Source organism: Taudactylus pleione, unplaced genomic scaffold, assembly GCF_031769625.1.
Source record: "Taudactylus pleione unplaced genomic scaffold, aTauple2 ptg000016l, whole genome shotgun sequence".
Taxonomy (NCBI): Eukaryota; Metazoa; Chordata; class Amphibia; order Anura; family Myobatrachidae; genus Taudactylus; species Taudactylus pleione.
The window spans coordinates 37702443-37724312 of NW_028284418.1; the positions used below are offsets into that span (position 1 = coordinate 37702443).

The 21870-nt window shown below is 42.8% G+C and overlaps 1 protein-coding gene across 3 annotated transcripts in view; it reads right to left on the minus strand.

Annotated features, from left to right (window-relative positions):
* PALD1 (phosphatase domain containing paladin 1) overlaps window positions 1–21870 on the minus strand; it is a 281234-nt gene that overhangs the window by 19213 nt on the left and 240151 nt on the right. For all 3 annotated transcript variants that reach the window (XM_088475660.1, XM_088475665.1, XM_088475674.1), the window contains one exon: window positions 20044–20199. In XM_088475660.1, the coding sequence (XP_088331786.1) occupies window positions 20044–20199 (156 nt within the window). The remainder of the gene's footprint in view (window positions 1–20043; window positions 20200–21870) is intronic.

Consider the following 21870-nt stretch of genomic DNA (forward strand, 5'->3'; position numbering starts at 1 on the left):
ATGAGGTGGTATGTTTTGGATCATGAGCAGTTCCTTTCCTTCTCCATACTCTTCTCTTCCCATCACTCTGGTACAAGTTAATCTTTGTCTCATCTGTCCATAGGATGTTGTTCCAGAACTGTAATGGCTTTTTTAGATGTTGTTTGGCAAACTCTAATTTGGTATTCCTGTTTTTGTGGCTCACCAATGGTTTACATCTTGTGGTGAACCCTCTATAATCACTCTTGTGAAGTCTTCTCTTGATTGTTGACTTTGACACATATACACCTACCTCCTGGAGAGTGTTCTTGATTTGGCCAACTGTTGTGAAGGGGTTTTTCTTCACCAGGGAAATAATTCTTCTGTCATCCACCACAGTTGTTTTCCTTGGTCTTCCGGGTCTTTTGGTGTTGCGGAGCTCTCTGTTGCGTTCTATCTTTTTAAGAATGTTCCAAACAGTTGATTTGGCCACACCTAATGTTTTTGCTATCTCTCTGATGGGTTTGTTTTGATTTTTCAGCCTAATGATGGCTTGCTTCACTGATAGTGACAGCTCTTTGGATCTCATATTGAGAGTCGACAGCAACTGATTCCAAATGCAAATGTCACACCTAGAATCAACTCCAGACCTTTTACCTGCTTAATTGATAATAAAATAACGAGGGAATAGCCCACACCTGTCCATGAAATAGCTTTTGAGTTGATAGTCCCATTACTTTAGGCCCCTTAAAAAGTGGGAGGCACATATAGAAACCGTTGTAATTTCTACACCGTTCACCAGATTTGGATGTAATTACCCTCAAATTAAATCTGAAAGTCTGCAGTTAAAGCACATCTCGTTTGTTTCATTTCAAAGCCATTGTGGTGGTGAATAGAGGCCAAAATATGAAAATTCTGTCAATGTCCCAATATTTATGCACCTGACTGTATATATATATATATATGTTACAAATTGCACTCCTTCCAGAGATATAATGCTGTCTGATGTATATATTGCCTTCCACGACAATACGTAAATAGAAAAAACAGGCAGCGTCACTGGAGGTCTTATGTAAACGATTAGTTGTTTACTCCAACGTTTCAGGGCTATTATGCCCTTTTATCAAGGTTACAAGAACTACAAAAATTAGATTAGATTATTCTTTTTGTACTTATTGTTACCTTGATAAAAGGGCATAGTAGCCCTGAAACGTTGGAATAAACTAATCGTTTACATAAGACCTCCAGTGATGCTGCCTGTTATATATATATATATATATATACACACACACACACACACATACATATACACACACATACATAAACAAACATACATACATGCGAGAAATCCCCTCCCCCCACCCCCACAGAACATCCCGCATTCACCCCTGCTTCTTATTATGTAGAGAGGCTTGTGGCCATTTCCACCTTGCAAAAGAGCTAGAGCTGGCAGTCTCCAGGGCTTTGGTAATGAAGCACATTTATAGACTAGAAAAGTACTCAAACTTTCTGGAGGCATTTGCCAAGAGCACATGCATGTCTAGGTGCACGGCCGGATTAAGTCTTGTGGGGGCTCCAGAGCAACTAAATTGTGGGGGTAACATCAATAAAATTGCCACGGCCCCCGCAGCCACTACTATTCCCCTTATCTTGTCTTCGGACTCTCCACTGACCGGCAAGGTCGCAGCATACTGCTTTATGTCCGCAACACTGCTGGGAACCAACTCCCGCCAGCATAGCAGACATGATGTAGCACACTGCCAGGGGCAAATGCAGGATTTTGAGTGGGGGGTTAGAGAGAGAAGGAGAGAGGGGGAGATAAAGAGAGAGAGGGAGAGACAAGGAGGGAGGCAGAGAGAGATGGGGAAGGGAAGAGAGTGAGGGAAGGGGGAGGGAGCGCAAAATAGAGGGAGAAAGAGAGGGAGGGGGAGATGGAGAGAGAGGAGTAGAGAGAGAGGGAGTGGAGGGAAAGGGAAGGAGAGAGAGAGAGAGAAAGGGAGGGAGTGTGATGGAGAGAGGGAGGAAGGCATAGAGAGAGGGAGACTGAGGGTCGGGAGGGAGAGAGGATGGATCGCAAGGCTGCGTTCGCACGCAGCCAGCCGAAGTTTGCATTCTGCGCATCCATATAAGACGCAGTGCGCATGCGCGAACCAGCCACTGCGATCGGGAAGCTATCGCAGTGAGCACGCAGAGTCTTCAGACAGTGAATGACAGGAAGTAAGCGTTTGAGGTTGGTGACGGGGGGTGATCAGAGAAACGCAAGCGTGCTTGGGCGTTTAAACGCTGTTACAGGGGCGTGCATAATTAAGCCCCTGCTATAGCATACGCTGGCAGAAGTCTAGATGGTGACAGGAAGTTTAGCAGTTTCTGTGGTAGGCTCAGGTCAACCACAACTGTGTGGATGGTTCCGATGTTACCGAGGTTTCTGCTGACTTGCGGATGCATGTCATGGGAAGCGGGCGGCTTTATACAGTGATGGGCATCTTGATATAGAGCTGTGGTTGCCGTGCGATTGCATTTATTAGCATATTTTTGCAGCGAGCAGGGTACGTGCGAATGCAGCCTTGCGAACCAACCTGAATCAGGCCCAGAGTGCACACACAGTCACACACTACCTTTTGTGGATGATCAGGCAGATATTCCTCGCAGTCATAGTTTCTAAGTGTTAGGTGTGTGTCTGTCTCCCAGTGGACGAATCAGGATGTGGCCTAGTTTGTCCCAATTTTCCAATGTGGAATATAGCGTGGTTATCTTATGGACTGCTTACATGATATTAGCAATCACTATTAGTGTATCATAAAACTTAATGCATTAGTCACCTATCAATGTGTACTATTGTGGGATTTGAAACAGTGGTGAGAAACACTAAGTGTAATGTGAAGCTAAAACCAAAGCCAGACTTGTTGGAATGCTGACTAATTTCCATGCCCAAATCCAGTCAAGCCAAACTTTTCCCACATACATAAAAGACCACATGTGCTTTCAAAGAATACCATGGCGTGCAAAACAGAAATGCATGTGTCCCTTTAAACAAGATAATGGGTTTCTCAAAGGAGGTTGTCAAGCACAGGTCAGTATTAAAAAAATACAAATGCATTTAAAAAAAATACAAACTGTGAATTTGTACGACAAATGTTTAGAGCACAGACGCTATATGCATATAGCGTATTGCTATATGCATATTGTTTTGTGTTGTAAAGTGGACAGGAGAACTACCAGCCATCCGGTCACAATGTACACCGATTGAATGCAAATGCTGAGCATTGATTCACATTGTGCAGATTAGGTAACGTGTGTGGTGCTGCTGCTAAATGCCACCCAGTGGTGTTACAGCCAAACAAGAGACAACTCAGGATATAGGAAAAACATGCAACACAGAGGGGCAAATTAACATGTAAAAATTATACAGATGGCAATGCTACAAGATCAGCTCTAGTAAAAGCTCTTCCCCACTCACTATACAAGACCAGCTCTAGTAAAAGCTCTTTCCGACTCACTATACAAGATCAGCTCTAGTAAAAGCTCTTCCCCACTCACTATACAAGACCAGCTCTAGTAAAAGCTCTTCCCCACTCACTATACAAGACCAGCTCTAGTAAAAGCTCTTCCCCACTCACTATACAAGACCAGCTCTAGTAAAAGCTCTTCCCCACTCACTATACAAGACCAGCTCTAGTAAAAGCTCTTCCCCACTCGTAGAACAATACCAGCTCTAGTAAAAGCTCTTCCCCACTCATAGAACAAGACCAGCTCTAGTAAGGGCTCTTCCCCAATCACTATACATGATCAGCTCTAGTAAAAGCTCTTCCCCACTCACTATACAAGACCAGCTCTAGTAAAAGCTCTTCCCCACTCACTATACAAGACCAGCTCTAGTAAAAGCTCTTCCCCACTCACTATACAAGATCAGCTCTAGGAAAATCTCTTCCCCACTCACTATACAAGAACAGCTCTAATAAAAGCTCTTAACCACTCACTATACAAGATCAACTCTAATGAAAAAAAAAATCCCCACACACTATATAAGATCAGTTCTAGTAAAAGCTCTTCCCCACTCACTATACAAGACCAGCTCTAATGGAAAAAAAAAATCTCCATACACTATACATGACCAGCTCTAGGAAAACCTCTTCCCCCACCCCACTATACAGCAGCGGCTGCTGAGTCCTCGGAGGGAGCCGACTGGAGCTCACTTTTGAGCTCCGCCTTCAGGCTTCCCCCGCAGCGGGTGATGGGAGAGATGTCATGACAATGGCACTGCATAGGGAGGAGGGGGTGCTACTGGGGGCACTGTATAGGGGGGGTGCTACTGTGAGCACTGTATAGGGGGGACTACTACTGGAGGCACTACATAGGTGGGACTACTACTGGATGCAATGCATAGGGGGGGACTACTACTGGAGGCAATGCATAGGGAAGACTACTACTGGAGGCAAGGCATAGGGGGTTCTACTACTGGGGGCACTGCATAGGGGGGACTACTACTGGCGGAACTGCATAGGGGGGACTACTACTGGCGGAACTGCATAGGGGACTACTACTGGGGACACTACTACTGAGGGCACTGCATAGGGGGACTACTACTGGGGGCACTGTGTAGGGGGTACCACTACTGTGGGCACCAGAGCCGTAACTAGACTTTTTGGTGCCCTGTGCCAGAAAGAGCATTGGCGCCCCTCTCATTTTTCAAAGGGACATAATGCACCCAAGAAAGGGCCATGGCTTCATGAGGAAGGGCCAGGGAAGAGATAGGAGAGGCCAGGAGATGCTGGGGATGAAATAAGAGGAAGCTACAAGCAAGAATGATAATAAACAGAAATTTGACAGGCTCAAACAGCGCCCCCTGACCTGAGGTGCCTTGTGCGATGGCACCAGCCGCACTACCCTAGCTACGGCCCTGGGGGGCACTGTATATGGGTCACTGCATAGGGGGACCACTACTGGGGGTACTGCATAGGGGGGCCCAAAGCATATTCTTGCACCTGGGCACACCACTCTCTAGCTCCGCCACTGCGTAGGGACATGGGAAACAGGAGAAGATGGGAGAACCAGAGCAGAACAGGGGGAGAGAAACAAACAGAAAGAATCAAGTTTTAAAAATATAATAATCTGCAATGGTCACAGAAAGAGCCAGCAAAAATGGCCAATTCTTTAACACATGAACCCACTAATGAGAAGTTTTGCCATAGACATGACTGTGTTCACTGCACATTAAAATATACTGCACTCTACTAATTTGTAGCATCTTAAATTGGCCCCCTCTAATATCTCCAGTAAATCAGCACACTTCTTGGGCACAAACCACCTGTATTTCAAAAGATATCCTTGGGCACAAAGACACTCATTTAGCCATCAGTCTGCTGTATAGCGGCGACCATTTTCTTCTAGCACCTGTCCTCATTATTTATCTCTGCAGTGTTTCCTCCATGGTGGGTACAGAGTGATGACATCAGCATTGTGTTGCACACACCCAACCAAGCATCAGGGAGATTTCTAGACCCATTGGGGAGATCACCACTATTTCATGGAATCTCCTTGAAATTCGGAGATAGTTAAAGGCCAAAAAATCATTAAATTCTTGCCGACTACCTATGTGAATAGCAGAATAGGAGTGTAGTTGATCTTACTTTATGTATGTGTGCCTAGTTCCTTACGATCAGCCATATCATATGCATCAAATCAACATTACCCAGGTTTTTGGGGTTTTTTACAGCATCATGCAGTTAACTGGAAAAATAGAAAAAGCAGGAAACCAAACAGCCCATTTGGGAATGGATAAGTTCCTGGCTAAGGCTGTTATTCCTAATGAATGCACATAAATTCCATTTTCTGCTATTCGCAAACAGCTGACCAAACTGTAGGGTCGGAGCAAATTCATCAACAAAATCAATTAAGAGGCCAAACATTTTTGAGCTGAATATACAGACAGCTCAGATACAATAGGGACTAATAAGCTTCTGAATTCTCCTAGGAGAGCCACAATGAAACTACAAGTTACTGTTTTGGGATCATGCAGCTGTACCAGGAATACAGAGAAGAAGTAAAGAGAGGAGGCAAGGGACAAGTTCTCAGCTCACACACTGCATGGTATGTGTACTCACTTAGCTGTTTACATCTGACAGCAGCTGTCTCCAACTGGGAACATACCAATAGTAGCCAGTGACAAAAGTAATGTAGACCCCCTGGAATCTGACTCCCATTAACTTATCCAAACTAACAGGACTCTCACATTGTTTCATTTTGAGGCCTAGAATACCAAAGTGACAGGACATAAATCTGCCCTCTTCCAGATATTAACAACACAGGTAGATTTGTGGATCTACAGAATCCTGACAAGACTTAATACAAATGTAAACGTAAAATGTTGTAAAACTGTACACAGTATAAATCCTATACACAAAGCCTCAGTTGTGAAAGAACATTGCGGTTTATAAAGAACTTTAGGACATAAAGCAAACTTGTTTTCTATTTCTGTATTCTCATTTACCTGCAAAGTCTAACATCCTTAATAAAAAAATCGAAGATATGAATTGTAGTTGCAGTATGTATACTCACGTATAACAATATGTATTGTAGTTGCAGAGTGTATAGTTACGCACGATATGCATTGTAGTTGCAGTGTGTGTACTTACACATAACAATATGCATTGTAGTTGCAGTGTGTGTACTTACACATAACAATATGCATTGTAGTTGCAGTGTGTGTACTTACACATAACAATATGCATTGTAGTTGCAGTGTATAGTTACGCACGATATGCATTGTAGTTGCAGTGTGTGTACTTGCACATAATATGCATTGTAGTTGCAGAATGTATAGTTACGCACAACGATATGCATTGCAGTGTACACTTACGCACAATATGCATTGTAGTTGCAGAGTGTATAGTTACGCACGATATGCATTGTAGTTGCAGTGTGTTCTTACACATAACAATATGCATTGTAGTTGCAGTGTGTATACTCACACATAATGATATGCATTGTATTTGCATAGTGTATAGTTACGCACAACAATATGCATTGTAGTTGCAGTGTGTACACTTACGCATAACAATATGCATTGTAGTTGCAGAGTTTATAGTTACGCACGATATGCATTGTAGTTGCAGTGTGTGTACTTACAGATAACAATATGCATTGTAGTTGCAGTGTGTATACTCACGCATAATGATATGCATTTTAGTTGAGGTGTGTATACTCACGCATAACAATATGCATTGTAGTTGCAGTGTGTATACTCACGCATAATGATATGCATTTTAGTTGCAGTGTGTATACTCACGCATAATGATATCCATTTTAGTTGAGGTGTGTATAGTCACGCATAACAATATGCATTGTAGTTGCAGAGTGTATAGTTACACACGATATGCATTGTAGTTGCAGTGTGTGTATTTTACACATAATATGCATTGTAGTTGCTGTGTGTGTACTTACACATAACAATATGCATTGTAGTTGCAGTGTGTGTACTTACACATAACAATATGCATTGTAGTTGCAGTGTGTATACTCACACATAATAATATGCATTGTAGTTGCAGAGTGTATAGTTACGCACGATATGCATTGTAGTTGCAGTGTGTGTACTTACACATAACAATATGCATTGTAGTTGCAGTGTGTATACTCACACATAATGATATGCATTGTAGTTGCAGTGTGTATACTCACACATAATGATATGCATTGTAGTTGCAGTGTGTATACTCACGCATAATGATATGCATTTAAGTTGAGGTGTGTATACTCACGCATAACAATATGCATTGTAGTTGCAGTGTGTATACTCACGCATAATGATATGCATTTTAGTTGCAGTGTGTATACTCACGCATAATGATATCCATTTTAGTTGAGGTGTGTATACACACGCATAACAATATGCATTGTAGTTGCAGAGTGTATAGTTACACATAACAATATGCATTGTAGTTGCAGTGTGTGTACTTACACATAACAATATGCATTGTAGTTGCAGTGTATATACCGTATATACTCGAGTATAAGCTGAGTTTTTCAGCACACACTGCCAAACACACAGCCGCCGGAGCTGGCAGCTGCGTGTTTGGTGTAATCAGCAGCCGCTGAGAGTCTGTCAGACTCTCAGCGGCTGCTGCTGCTCCCACTGCGGGAGCCATCTTCCGGCTCCCACAGTGGGTGATGGGAGACACGTCGTCATGATGACGTCTCTCCCATGCAAAGTGGCCGGAGGAGCGGACAGCGGCGAGACCAGGAGCGGGAGTTCAGGTAAGTGATTTTTTTTTTAAATCTTTTCACGTCTCTCTCTACTAGGGGGGGGACGGACTACAGGGGGCACTACCAGGGGGCGATGACTACAGGGGGCATTATCAGGGGGCACTACCAGGGGGCGATTACTACAGGGGGCACTACCAAGGGGCATTATCAGGGGGCGATTACTACAGGGGGCACTAAAAGGGGGGATTACCACAGGGGGGGATTACTACAGGGGGCACTAAAAGGGGGGATTACTACAGGGGGCACTAAAAGGGGGGATTACCACTGGAGGAACTACCAGGGGAGGATTACTACAGGGGGCACTACCAGTGGGGGATTACTACAGGGGGCACTAAAAGGGGGATTACTACTGGGGGTACTACCAGGGGGGGATTACTACTGGAGGCACTGAAAGAGGGGATTACCACTGGGGGCACTACCAGGAGGGATTACTACTGGGGGCACAACCAGGGGGAATTACTACTGGGGGCACTACCAGCTGCTGCCATTTCCCACACTAGGCTTATACTCGAGTCAGTAAGTTTTCCCAGTTTTTTGGGGTAAAAGTAGGTACCTCGGCTTATATTCGGGTCGACTTATACTCGAGTATATACGGTACTTACATATAACAATATCCATTGTAGTTGCAGTGTGTATACTTACGCATAACAATATGCATTGTAATTGAAGTGTGAATACTTGCGCACAAGTCGCTTATTCCATATACAATTTTAAGAAATACAAACACCTCTAAATTATTTGTTTGCACCTTTAAGAATGCAATGCAAATCTTCCTTCTTGCAACTGTCCATAACAAAATTGCAAACAAGTAATGTGAAGACACAGCCATGGCTTGATGTAATATAGTCACGATGATAATGAATTAATAACTTTCAATAAGCAAACCGACAACCAGAAGGTGCTACATAGCACTGCTTATGGTCAGAGTCAGGGCAGTTTCTAGGGTCTGAGGCTCCCAGTGCGAGCAGTCAAAATGCGCCCCCCCCCCCCCTCGAAGCAGTAATATTGTGGAGTGGGCGTGGCGTCATCGTGACGGGGTGTGGTATCACAGTAAGGGAGCGTGATCTAGAAAGACCACAGAATGACAGCCACCGTGACTACTGAGTACAGAGTCTAACCTGTCAGAGGCAAAGCGCTGAAAAATATATGTAGCTAAACAAAAGACAGACAGCATGCGCGCGCCTGAGGCGCGTGCTCAAAAAATGGGGTGTGGCCTAGCTGTCACAAGCCCACGCCGCATTTCTGTGTGCATGCCTGTGGTGTGACATTTGCAGAAGTATGACCTTGCATCACACCCGGTTTTAGTCGCGTTGGGAGCGAGCCCAGCCAGATCCACATAAAATACACTGCAACAAACCACTTCCACATAAAATATTTTGGAAAAGCCAGAGGCACATAAACTACGTTTTAAAACCACATCCACCTCAAATACATTATTAAATCCAGAACCACATAAAACACATTGAAAAAACATGATTCACATAATACACACTTCATTCCAGCCCCCTCCCTTGCCATTCCATCCCGACAGGTCTTAGGCTTCCCCCCCCACTGGCTCTCAGGCAAAAGTGCCCATTATGCAGTGCCCCCTGTATTTATGCCCCTTATGCAGTGCCCACAGTGGTAGTGTAACTTATGCAGAGCCCCCATTAGTAGTGCCCCCTGTAGTCATGTCCCCTGTAGTCATGCCCCCATCAGTAATGCCCCCAATAGTAATGGTCCCTGATGTAGTGCCCCAGTAGTAGTGTCCCCAGTTGTATTGCCCCCAATAGTAATGCTCCCTTTGTAGTAGTGCCCCAAGTAGAAAAGCCCCTAGTAGTGACCCCAGTAGAAGTGCCCCTGGCCCCTGAGTAATGCAGCCAGTAGTGGTGCCTCCTAAGCAATAACCCCAGTAGAAGTGCCCCCCGAGTAATGTCCCCAGTAGTAGTGCCCGGGTGCCCCCAGTAGTGGTGTCTCCCCCAGTAGAAGTGCCCCCAGAGTAATGTCCCTAGTAGCTGTGCCCAGGTGCCCCCAGTAGTGGTGGCTCCCCCAGCAGAAGTGCCCCCAGTAGTAGTGCCTCCCCCCAAGTATTGTCCAGGCTGCCTGCACACAAAAAAAAACAAAAAACCAGTAACACTTACCTTCAGCCCCGCTCTGGCGTCCGCTCCGCTCGGCTGCTCCTCTCTCTGTACTATGGGAAAGACGTCATGACGTCCTCCCATAGTGCACATTGTGGGAGCCGGAAGCCGGAGCCTCCGTCTCCATCTCCAGCTGCTCTGCCTGCGCCCGCTGGTAACTGAATCTCAGCGGGCGCCCGGCAGTTAACATGCTGTTTCTACAGCAGGGGTAGGAGGCAGCGCGCCCCGTGCGATTGCACGGGTCGCCTGCCTCTAGAAACGGCCCTGGTCAGAGTGTACCATCGCTCACAAGAGAGACACCATCTAAGAGGCCTATTGCAATCTCTTAAGGATTCTAAGAATCTCCCTGGTTAAAGTAGGGTCCACTTACACCTCAAAGTGCACAAAGGAGTCTTACAGGAGCAGTGTAGCTGTATTGAACAGAAACTTTATAACACGTTTTCAATTATTCCATGCAGTTGGTAGGGTGCGGATATGGAGCCAAATGTAATGGGGTCCAAGTTTGTAAAACGTGCGAGTATAGAGCTATGCTTACACATTTTTACAACTCACCCTATGTAATAGGGTGCAAGAACATGCAAGCTCGCATGCTTTTCTCACCCACCGCAACTCGCAACGACAAAACACGCATCCAGATGTTTTACCATTGTGAGGATACAAGTCGGGCAATGTAATAGAATGCGAGTGTTTAACTTGCACACTATTACTGTCTGAAAATTTGAGAAAAAACAGATCTGCTTCAGGCTAGCGAGTTCTGGTTATGGAAATATGGGCATCAAAATGAGTAGGGGTCCGCTGTATTCTCCGCAACCAGCACCGGACTCTTTCTAGCTGGGGTGTAATGCCACAGCTGGGAAAGCCTTTCACCGGGTACCCACGCCAAAGCATTGACACCTGACCTCTAGTCATCCCAGGCTGGGAATCTCTGTGGAGTTGGGGACCCCTCCCCAATAAAGGGGTCCCCCCTCTCCAGGGCACCCCAGGCCTGGGCTGATACCCCGGGGCTATCCCCAGCATCCCTGGGTGGTGGGTACCGAGTTGATTGTGTATTAAAAAAAGAATGAATAATATTGTCTTTTACTGGAGAACTAGAGATCCCAGCAAGCCTCCCCCGCATGCTGGTACCTGGAGAACCACAAGTTCCTGCATGTGGGGCATTAAAGCCTGCTGGTACCTCTAAGTTCACCTGCAAAAGAAGTATAAAAAGAACCATAAAATACACACACCTTGATAGTAAAATTTTATATAAACATACATGCACACTCACATGTATACTCACCTATAATACCTGTAGCCAATCATGTCCACTAGCATCTATGTAACCTGTAAAAAAAAAAAATCCAAACTCACCTACACCTTGTTCCGGTCCTCTTCTATCACTGTAGGCATCCACGTCTTCGGAAAATAAAAAAAACCAATTACTCGAGCCCTTGGACCGGTATTATCTTCTAAGGATGGAACCTCAAAAATGATGGGCTCAGCAGCTGCATTTCCTATATAAATGCTTTGGCTGAGCGATCATTGGCTGAGAGAGGTGGGCCTCTGACCTCTCTCAGCCAATGAACGATTCGCACCATTTACTTCAATGGTGGGAAACGTTAGCTAACCTTTAGTGAAATGCATAGGGGGACCCTATGCATTTTTCCCCTTGTATTTCAAGAAGCAGGACAGGCTCAACAGAGCCATGGGCTGGTTATGCGTATGGTGGGGACGCACATAGTTTATTTTAATTTTATTAAATTTTTACTGTTTACTATTTTTTTGAACACAGAAGAATTCACAGATCTCACTGATCTATAAAGGCTTATGTATAATGCGGACCTTGTAATGCAAGTCGCATTACAAGGTACAAGTTTACAGGCTATTACATTTGCGAGTTGTGGGACAAACATGGGGACATTTACCCCTGGAGACAACAGAATGAAAGCATGGAATGACTCTTCAGGCTGGTAGAGGCAAATGCAGTTTATAGCATTTGGGCTTATAGTCCCCATGAAACATACCGACAGTTAGTAGAATTCAATTCATATTAAGGGCAGTATGCTAACCCTCCTCCTCTCCCTACCCTAACCCTCCCTCCCCAGTGCCTGAAACCTAACCTCCCCCCTAGTGCCTAAGCTTAACCTTCCCCTCCCCACACACTAAACCTAACCCTCCTCCCTTAGTGTCTAACCCTAACCCTCCCCCTAGTCCCTAACCCTAGCCCTCCACCTGACCCCGCTACTTACCTTTGGGATTCCGACGGTCGGGATTCATATGTTTAATGCGTTTTGCAAATGCTGAAGCTATGTGCAGATCAGCGACACAGAGCATTACTGGCTTTGTCTAATACCGGTATATGAGGCTTTAAAAGCAAAAGCTTGTAACTGAGGACATACCAAGTATTGTAGTTTTTAGAAAGTCATGAAATATGGACTCAGTAAGTTAATAGGCAGATATTAAAGGACTGCTGGAGCCCCTGTGAGAAAACCTACCCCTACATGAAAATGTGTGCAATCCTTTAGTCAGTAGCTCTACTGAGACAAATTTACTGTTATATCCCCAGTTTTGGCTCATTGGCTTTTCAAAACGGATAGCGTCATTTGTACTCCGACCTTCTCACCTAAGTGACGCAGCGAAAAGTGACAAGACCGCTAAATCAGGACTCCTCCAATACATGCCTGTATTTATAGAGAATCATCTGCATGCTTTCCTCACATGAGTTCCATTATAACATTTGTGGTCCTTTAGTTTAAGTTTTCAAATGGGCATTTACCAAGGCCAGATTAACAATGGGGCGGATGGAGCTACAGCTCCAGGCCTCCACATATAAATAGGCCCATTGTCATGACTACATGATGTTGACTGGCCATCTGCTCTCCACACGGTCAGCCATAAATCATAAGTAGTAAAATTGTATTTCTTTTTAACACACAAAATGAATTTTTTTTTTCCCTTTACATATTTAGGGAGACATTGGAGCAGAGACTATAGGGGGTACACGCCCACATGGCACTGGTCACGCCTCCTCTGCTTCTCATAATAGGCCCTTGGTCATTTTGCGCTCCAGGCCCATGTGGCCATCAATTCGGCCCTGGCATTTACATTCACATGCAGTCTGCAGATGACCTTACATCCTACTCTAATGGTGCGTACACACTGGGCGATCAGGAAAGACAGTACGATTACGACATCGTAATCGTACAGTCGTTCTTAATCACCTGTAGTGTCTGCACTGAACGATCAGTCATTCAGAACATTATCGTTATCGGCAGATTGTGCTGTATGTTCGGGCGATGGATAATGTCAGAAACGACCAGCGGGAGCGCGCATCGCTGGCCGTTTCCCTCATTATAGTGCACGATTACTGAGTGATTGCACGATTACGATGTCGCAATAGTGCAATCACTCAGTAATATCGCCCAGTGTGCACGCACCTTAAGTCAACAGATCTATCATGTAAGAATATTTATGCCAACAACAATAATCACTTGGGAAAAATAGGCCTATAGAAAATACATTAATCTCTCCTTAAAATTAGACTCCTTTAATTATACCCTCCTAAATTGTGTAAATGTAATTATACATTCTACAGAATGTTGATGATAGGGACGCTATAAAGTTTACATTGAGAACACATGTAGAGGAAATCAAATGTACAAAGGATTAGTCGTTTTAAATCAAATAATACACCAATTACACAGCAGGAAAAGGCTATCAGCACCATTATACTTCAATAAGGATGACTAGGTTTGTTAATTTTGGGAATAAGGTCATTTTTGGGCAATTGTGCTTAAAATTGGACATATGTAGGGATATATATGTTTGTGCATCAATATTGCTATAAATTGCTTTTTGGGTACATATATAACAGATTACAGAAAACTTGGCATCCTCCCAAGTTTCAGTAAGAGTTAGCATTCATGATATAACCTTGTTCTCACAATTCAGAAACGTTCCTAGAAGTAGTTAAGCTTTTCGCTAGAAATGAAAACATCTGTGCTATGCTGCTCCGTTTCAGCACTGCAGGAGACCTGATATTTATTTAACAAACCCAGCTCTACTCTTCATTCTAAATAGTTAGCTGTGCTGTATTCTGGGGCCTGTCTATGCTGTCCAGGAGCTGATGAATGAAAAGCATGTCCACAGCACAGGCAGTGGATGAAAATGGAACTGTGCAACAGAAAAATAGGCACATTTGCATAAATTTAAATAAAACAAAAATATTGGTAGTCGTATGTTCATCTACTTGCTACTGACTAACTATAAAAAGGGAGCAGAATGTCTATATTGATAACTTGAAGGTATAGATTAGGCAAAATGGTTGTGCCCATTACAGCACACATTTAGTTACAACAAGCTAGAAAAAACACCTGCCTATATATATATTTTTTCTATGGAAAAAAAGCTTCCAAACATAAATGTCGCATTGTATGTTTGTGTTGTATTTGTCTTTATTTATGTGTGTGTTGTATGTATCTTTATGTATGTATGTGTTGTAGGTGTCTATGTATGTGTGTTTTGTAGAGGTCTATGTATATGTGTGTTGTATTTATCTTTATGTATGTGTGTGTTGTATGTATCTTTATGTATGTGTTTGTTGTAGGTGTCTATTTACAGTGCCTTGCAAAAGTATTCAACCCCTTTGCATTTTCCATGTTTTGTTGCCTCACAACATGGAATTAAAATGGATTGTTTGAATGTGTGCATCATTTCATCCACAAAACATGCCTACAACTGTGAAGTTGTGTTTTTTTTATATTGTGAATCAAACAACATTTAGGACAACATAACAGAAATCTTCAGCGTGCATAACTATTCACCCCCCTAAAGTCAGTACTTTGTCGAGCCACCTTTTGCGGCAATTACAGCTGCAAGTCGCTTTGGATAAGTCTCTATGAGCTTGCCACATCTGGGATTTTTGCCCATTCCTCAAGACAAAACTGCTCCAGCTCCTTCATGTTGGATGGTTTCCGCTTGTGAACAGCAATCTTCAAGTCTGAACACAGATTCTCAATTGGATTGAGATCTGGGCTTTGACTAGGCCATTCCAACACATTTAAATGTTTCCCCTTAAACCACTCGAGTGTTGCTTTAGCAGTATGCTTCGGGTCATTGTCCTGCTGGAAGGTGAACCTCCATCCCAGTTTCAAATCACAGGCAGACTGAAACAGGTTTTGCTCAAGAATATCCCTGTATTTAGCAACATCCATCTTTCCCTCGATTCAAATCAGTTTCCCAGTCCCTGCTGCTGAAAAACATCCCCACAGCATGATGCTGCCACCTCCATGTTTCACTGTGGGGATGGTGTTCTTGGGGTGATGGGATGTGTTGGGTGTGCTCCAGACATAGCGGTTTCCTTTGCAGCCGAAAAGTTAAATTTTAGTCTCATCTGACCAGAGCACCTTTCTCCATACATTTGGGGAGTTGTCCACATGCCTTTTGGCAAACTCAGATCGTACCATCTTATTTTTATCAGTAAGTAATGGCTTTTTTCTGGCCACTCTTCCTTGAAGCCCAGCTTTATGGAGTGTACGGCTTATTGTGGTCACATGCACAGATACACCAGTCTCTGCTGTGGAACTCTGCAGCTCCTTCAGGGTTACCTTTAGTCTCTGTGCTGTCTCTCTGATTAATGCCCTCCTTGCCCGGTCTGTGAGTTTTGGTGGGCGGCCCTCGCTTGGCAGGTTTGTTGTGGTACCATATTCTTTCCATTTGTTGATGATGGATTTGAGGGTGCTCCGGGGGATCATCAAAGAAATATTTTTTTATAATCCAACCCATAATTGTACTTCTCAACAACTTTGTCCCTGACTTGTTTGGAGAGCTCCTTGGTCTTCATGGTGTGATGCATCTTGCTTAGTGGTGTTGCAGTCTCTGGGGCCTTTCAGAAAAGGTGTGTTTATACTGACAGATCATGTGACACTTAGATTTCACACAGGTGGACATCATTTCACCAATTATGTAACTTATGAAGGTAATTGGTTGCACCAGAACTTTTGAGGGGATTCATGGCAAAGAGGGTGATTATTTATGCACATGCCAATTTTTAGAATTTTATTTATATAGATACTTTTTTATATATATTTTTCTCATTTCACTTCACCAAATTAGACTATTTTGTGCAGATCCATCACATAAAATTCAGATTAGAAAAAAAATAAATTACAGGTTGTAATGTAACAAAAAAAGGCTAAAAAGCCAAGGGGGGTGAATAATTTTGCAAGGCACTGTATATGTGTGTTGTATGTGTCTTTATGTATGTGTTGTATGTGTCTATATGTATGTGTGTGTGTGTTGTATGTGTCTATATGTATGTGTGTGTGTTGTATGTGTCTATATGTATGTGTGTGTGTGTGTTGTATGTGTCTTTATGTATGTGTGTGTTGTATGTAGGAGCGTTTTAAGAGAGGAGGGGGTCCGTGTGCAGCCTTCGCTTGAGCCCCCTCCTCTCGGTCAGCGCACTGACCACGGTAGATTCTGGCTTCATGTCAGAATCTACTGCGCATGTCTCCGGGAAAATAGCGCCTGATTTTATTTTCCCGGGAACAACTTTTCTGCGCATGCGCAGGTAACCGGGAAAATGGCTGCCGCCATTTTCCCAGTGATTTTTTGCTGCGGAACAGCACATCGGAATCTGCGGAGAGGTAAGTATTATTAACTATGGGTGCAGGGTGTGCGGTGTGGGGCCCCCTGGACCTAGGGGCCCGTGTGCACCACACACATTGCACCCATTATAAAGACGCCTAGCACTGTCTGTGGGCAATGTTTAAAATCGCTTAACAGTAAACATGTCTTTGATGGACAGCTGTATTTTTCACTGTAATTTACATTTGAACTAGGACCTGCCCTCCCAAATCTAAATATCTCTGCACATTTTAAATCTGCACCACCTGCAGTGCAATTGCCATGTGAATGTTATTCTTTTTTTGTTTTGCTCCCAACTCTGAATCTTCACCTATATTTGGAATAATGCATCTTCTAATGACATATATAAGGTTATTAGAAGTCACCAAGGAGTTCTAGACCACAAAGCTGCAAGTCAAATACTTTTATACACTACACACTAACAAGGTGACTTTTCTTGTCCATGCTAATTCACAGTAGGGTGTCTGTCATTCAATACACAAGTCTTCCTAATGACAGTTACTTTTCACATCTGGCCATTAATACTGCTGATGTGTAGAAGAAGTACCAGGTTGGTGGAATGGACTAGTAGATGGGGTCGACCCAAGTCATGCAAGGACCATGGTGAAGACCATAAGCAGCAGCTGACACAAGAAGGGCCAAAAATAAAGGCACGACACAGTGTGCCTCGTCAGATACTAGGCAAAGTTTGTAATGCAATCTAAAGGTTCAAACCTATTAAGTGCGATCTTGTCTGCCCTGCGAGTAAGTGCAGCTATGTGCAGCACTTACGGTACCGCCGGATTCATAATTTTAGGACATAGGGCTGTGTACAAAAATCCACGAATCTGGGGCGAGATAGGACCACGAGTTCCGGCAGGTCGCACCCCTCGCGTGTGGAGACGAGTTAAGTGAATCGTGCCATTAATATCAGGAAATGGTCAGAACAAAAGTCAGGTCAGAAATGGGACAGCGCAACCCAGCGCAGGTATATAGACTAGCACACAACAGGCACAAATAACCTATTGCATGGACACTGTGTCGTAAAATAAAGCAAAACGTTTTAAACTCTGGCTCATCCAAAGAAGTGAACCGGAGAACCATAGATTAAAAAAAAATAAAAAATTAACGTGTGCAGTCCTAACAAAATGGAAGCCCACACTCAGAATTAGGAACAGACCTATGGTATTATCAGAACATTGCCTTCCACAACATGCCTCCATTACTCAAAAAAAGTTTCACTGCCAAAAGTGATCTGCCTCCTATGGAATAATTCCTTTCAGCAGCCTCAATGTCTTACAAAAGATGTCATTTTCCAGACTTACTGCACGGATAGAATTGCTCCTAAACTAAGGAGGCGTTTAACTCCAGGAATAAAGGTAACATGATATCTGAGCGTTAATCACAGGAGGTGTAGAAAAGTGAAATGTGCATATTGCGTCTCGAGGCCACACAAGAATTTCCCTCCATTTTTAACAACATTTTGTTATTACAAAAGCAGCAATAATGGAGTTACAGAGTTTGGTGAATTGTTGACATCCATTTAGGCTAGTGCTTTGTTTCCAGTTTATTTCCAGGGATACTTTCTCTGGGTCCATTTGAGACCTCGGTTCAGAAACATGCGCTTCCCAGATATGCACGTCTGTCATACAGTCATTTCCACAGAGTCACAGGGGTAAATTTACTAAAGTGAGAATTTTTAGCAGTGAGTCTTAAAAGTGATGTTACCGATAGCAACCAATCAGATTCTACTTAACATTTAACTAGCACCTTCTAGAAGATAATAGCTAGAATCTGTTTGGTTGCTATGGGCAACATCACTTTCAAAACTCACTTCTAAAAACTCTCTCTTTAGTAAATTTACCCCACAGAACAGATTTAACACAGGAGTGATGCGATATGTAGTGCGATGCGTAAATCCGAATGTCGGCCATGTAAATAGTGACAATCTGACAGTGCAGGAAAAGTCAAATAAAAATAAATGATGAAAGCCTGCACGGACCTGCTACAGCTGGAGGGGCAAGGAGGGTTATGCAGAGTGCTGGGAGTGATAATCTGCTCATTTCCTCCTTTAATATGACTGAGATAGTAGGAGCCTCACATAATGAGTTTAGAAATTACCATAGGAAGAGGGCATAGATGTTCTATGGTAAATTTTGCTTAAACATTTGTAGCGAGGCATCATTACTTATTATTACACATTGTTACTCATATAATTATTAAACAAATTAGATCTACCTAGTTATTAAGATGCTATATAGTCCTCTCAACAACCTTATATTTATCCCAAGCATTTTTTAATTGTTTAACTTAAGAGTCCCCAACACTTCTGCTATAAAAATAAAAGTAGGAATGAGCATATTGCAGGACATCACAGCTACTAATCTTTATATGGTACATATTATGGAGATTATAACTGGAAATTACGAATCCTATGCTTATTTCTGGTTTTATAAATCATGTTACTAGTGCCACTAGGCCTTTAATCCGCAGCACATTATACCAGTTATTAAAAATAGCATTGGACAGGTGGGTGTAATGTCATGCCTTGCCTCAGGCAACACAAAGGCTAGACTCAAACCTGTTACGGAGGCACATACGGAAAACAGAGGGTGGTTGGCTGATCTAAGCCACATTGCACTTATACAATGAGGTTATAAAAGTAAAATAAAAATATCTTATCTAATGTAATTTTATAATTATATATTACACACAGAGCAGTTTTACCAAAGGGCCAGTCTCCTGGTGTAAATAAAGGAGGAGGAGGAGGAGGAGGAGGAGGAGGAGGAGGAGGAGGAGAGCTGGCACAGGTTGCTGTATTGTCAATACACTGTCATTTTAATGCATGATCTCTGAGTCACCCAGCATTTCATGAGAGTGGTCATGTAGTGAGTGTAAAGTCATACCATTAGAGGTGCATTGAAATTCCTGTACATTTGGTGAATTGCCCCTGGGTGGCTACTGCATTACTGCTATATATATATATATATATATATATATATATATATAATGTACAGATACGAGTTGTGGCTTGCCACGTTAGGGCCAACAGCTACATGGGGGAATGGTCACTGATGGCCTAGTTGGGTTTTGCACACACCTCATACATCCAGTTGCTGAAGGGTCTATGCCATGTTTCCTTCTTCTCCAGATGTAGGTAAGCATTGAAGAGGATCAGATAAATGTATCTCTCCAAGTACTGAAGGCTTCTTAGTTGAAGTAAATGCATTTCCTTAACATTTTTGGCTGTTTTAATCTGAAAACCAACAGAAAAAAAATCCTTAGCTGTATTGCCTAAAATTTAAATACTGTAGAATTAAATTATACCGTAGTAATTTAATTGGAGTCTAGATCAAAACCTTCTCCGCCCAATGTTACATTTTTGAAGATACCACTCCAACAGAGAGCAGTGTGGGAGAGGTAATATCAGTAAGAGTAACAAGCCACAAACCTATAGATGGAGAAGTGGGCTCAGCAAAAGAGTACCAAGCATCTTTGTTCCTACTGCAAGAACCTGGCCCGTGAACACTGGCGCTACCAGTAACAATTCTACTAATTCTACAACTCAGTTGTACAAAAGAGGTTCTTAATTTACAGCTAAAAACGTAGGGGTTTGAGTGTTAAAACCAAGTTACCAGCAAAAAAAATAACCATAATATTTTACAGCAAACGTTTCCCAACATTATCTGGCTTAGGCTTTGCATGTACTGTAAACTGTAGCATGAAAAAGTACTTTGAAAAAGCATGGCTCGGTAAAGACACAAATTACTACATGTGCTAAAGAAATGACTGTTTATAAGAGAGACTCTGATGAGGATGTTAAAGCTTATTTTCTAATGAAATATATATTACGGTAGGCTGTGAAATGCATTCAGCCCTGTTGGAGCAATGCCATCTGAGCAACCAGGGTCTCATTAAAACGCCATGACTGTACTCCATGGTGTTTATTTTGTTTCAAATATTTTATTAAGGGGCTGCCATAGTTTCTTAGAAGTAATTACATGTCATCCTAACAAGTTTAGCATTTATTGTACAAAGTATATGTCACATAGGGGGTATTCTGACTAGACTATGTGCGCAGTTAGTGCTTATTACATCCCATAATAATTAACATAAACAAGTGCCACCAATTAGCATCATATTATAGTTGTACTATTTCCAAATGATTGCATGTCGTGTTAGAGAATAATGTAGATACATGAATCTGCAACATATATTTACAATTGAGGTTATTTCTGATGCTTGAACATTAACGTCCGGTAGTGCACATTATGATTTGAGATCTTGTGCGAGTTGGTTTTATGCTATTGTGAATAGAAATGGGAAGATGGCAGGGAGGTACTCTTTCAGACTGGCTACCTCTCCGACTGTCTCCCTGACCAGCATAGAAGATCTTCTGCTTTGGACCGTTACAGACATGAGAATAGCAGCACTTAAGGTAGATTTACAGGTTTAATATAAGCTAATTAATTGACCCTAAAACAAATTTTTACATCATTTAGACAGCGTAAATGCAAAAACTGATAATGACAGTGCTAACAATGACACCTGTACACACAACATCCAAGTTATTAAAGTGCATCTGTCATATAAACACAACGTAATACATACAATGTAAAGAATACAATAAGTTGGACAAAGTCAAAAGACAGAAAATGAACTGATGGCAAGAGATGAGAGAAAGGATAGTGAGATATGCAAATGTGTTGCTTATTGAGTAACCCCAATCATTCGCAGCTATGGCCCTACCCACTAGATTGTAAATTCAGTCCTACTCTCAATTATTTTGTCCATCATAAATGTTCCTCTTTTTCGTACACTCTGGTTACCTGATTTGTGCTATGGAGCCATACAAATCAACAGGTGTCCAGTCATACAGTATATGGATAACATAGTCTCATCCCTGGGACAGAAAGTTAATTGGGGA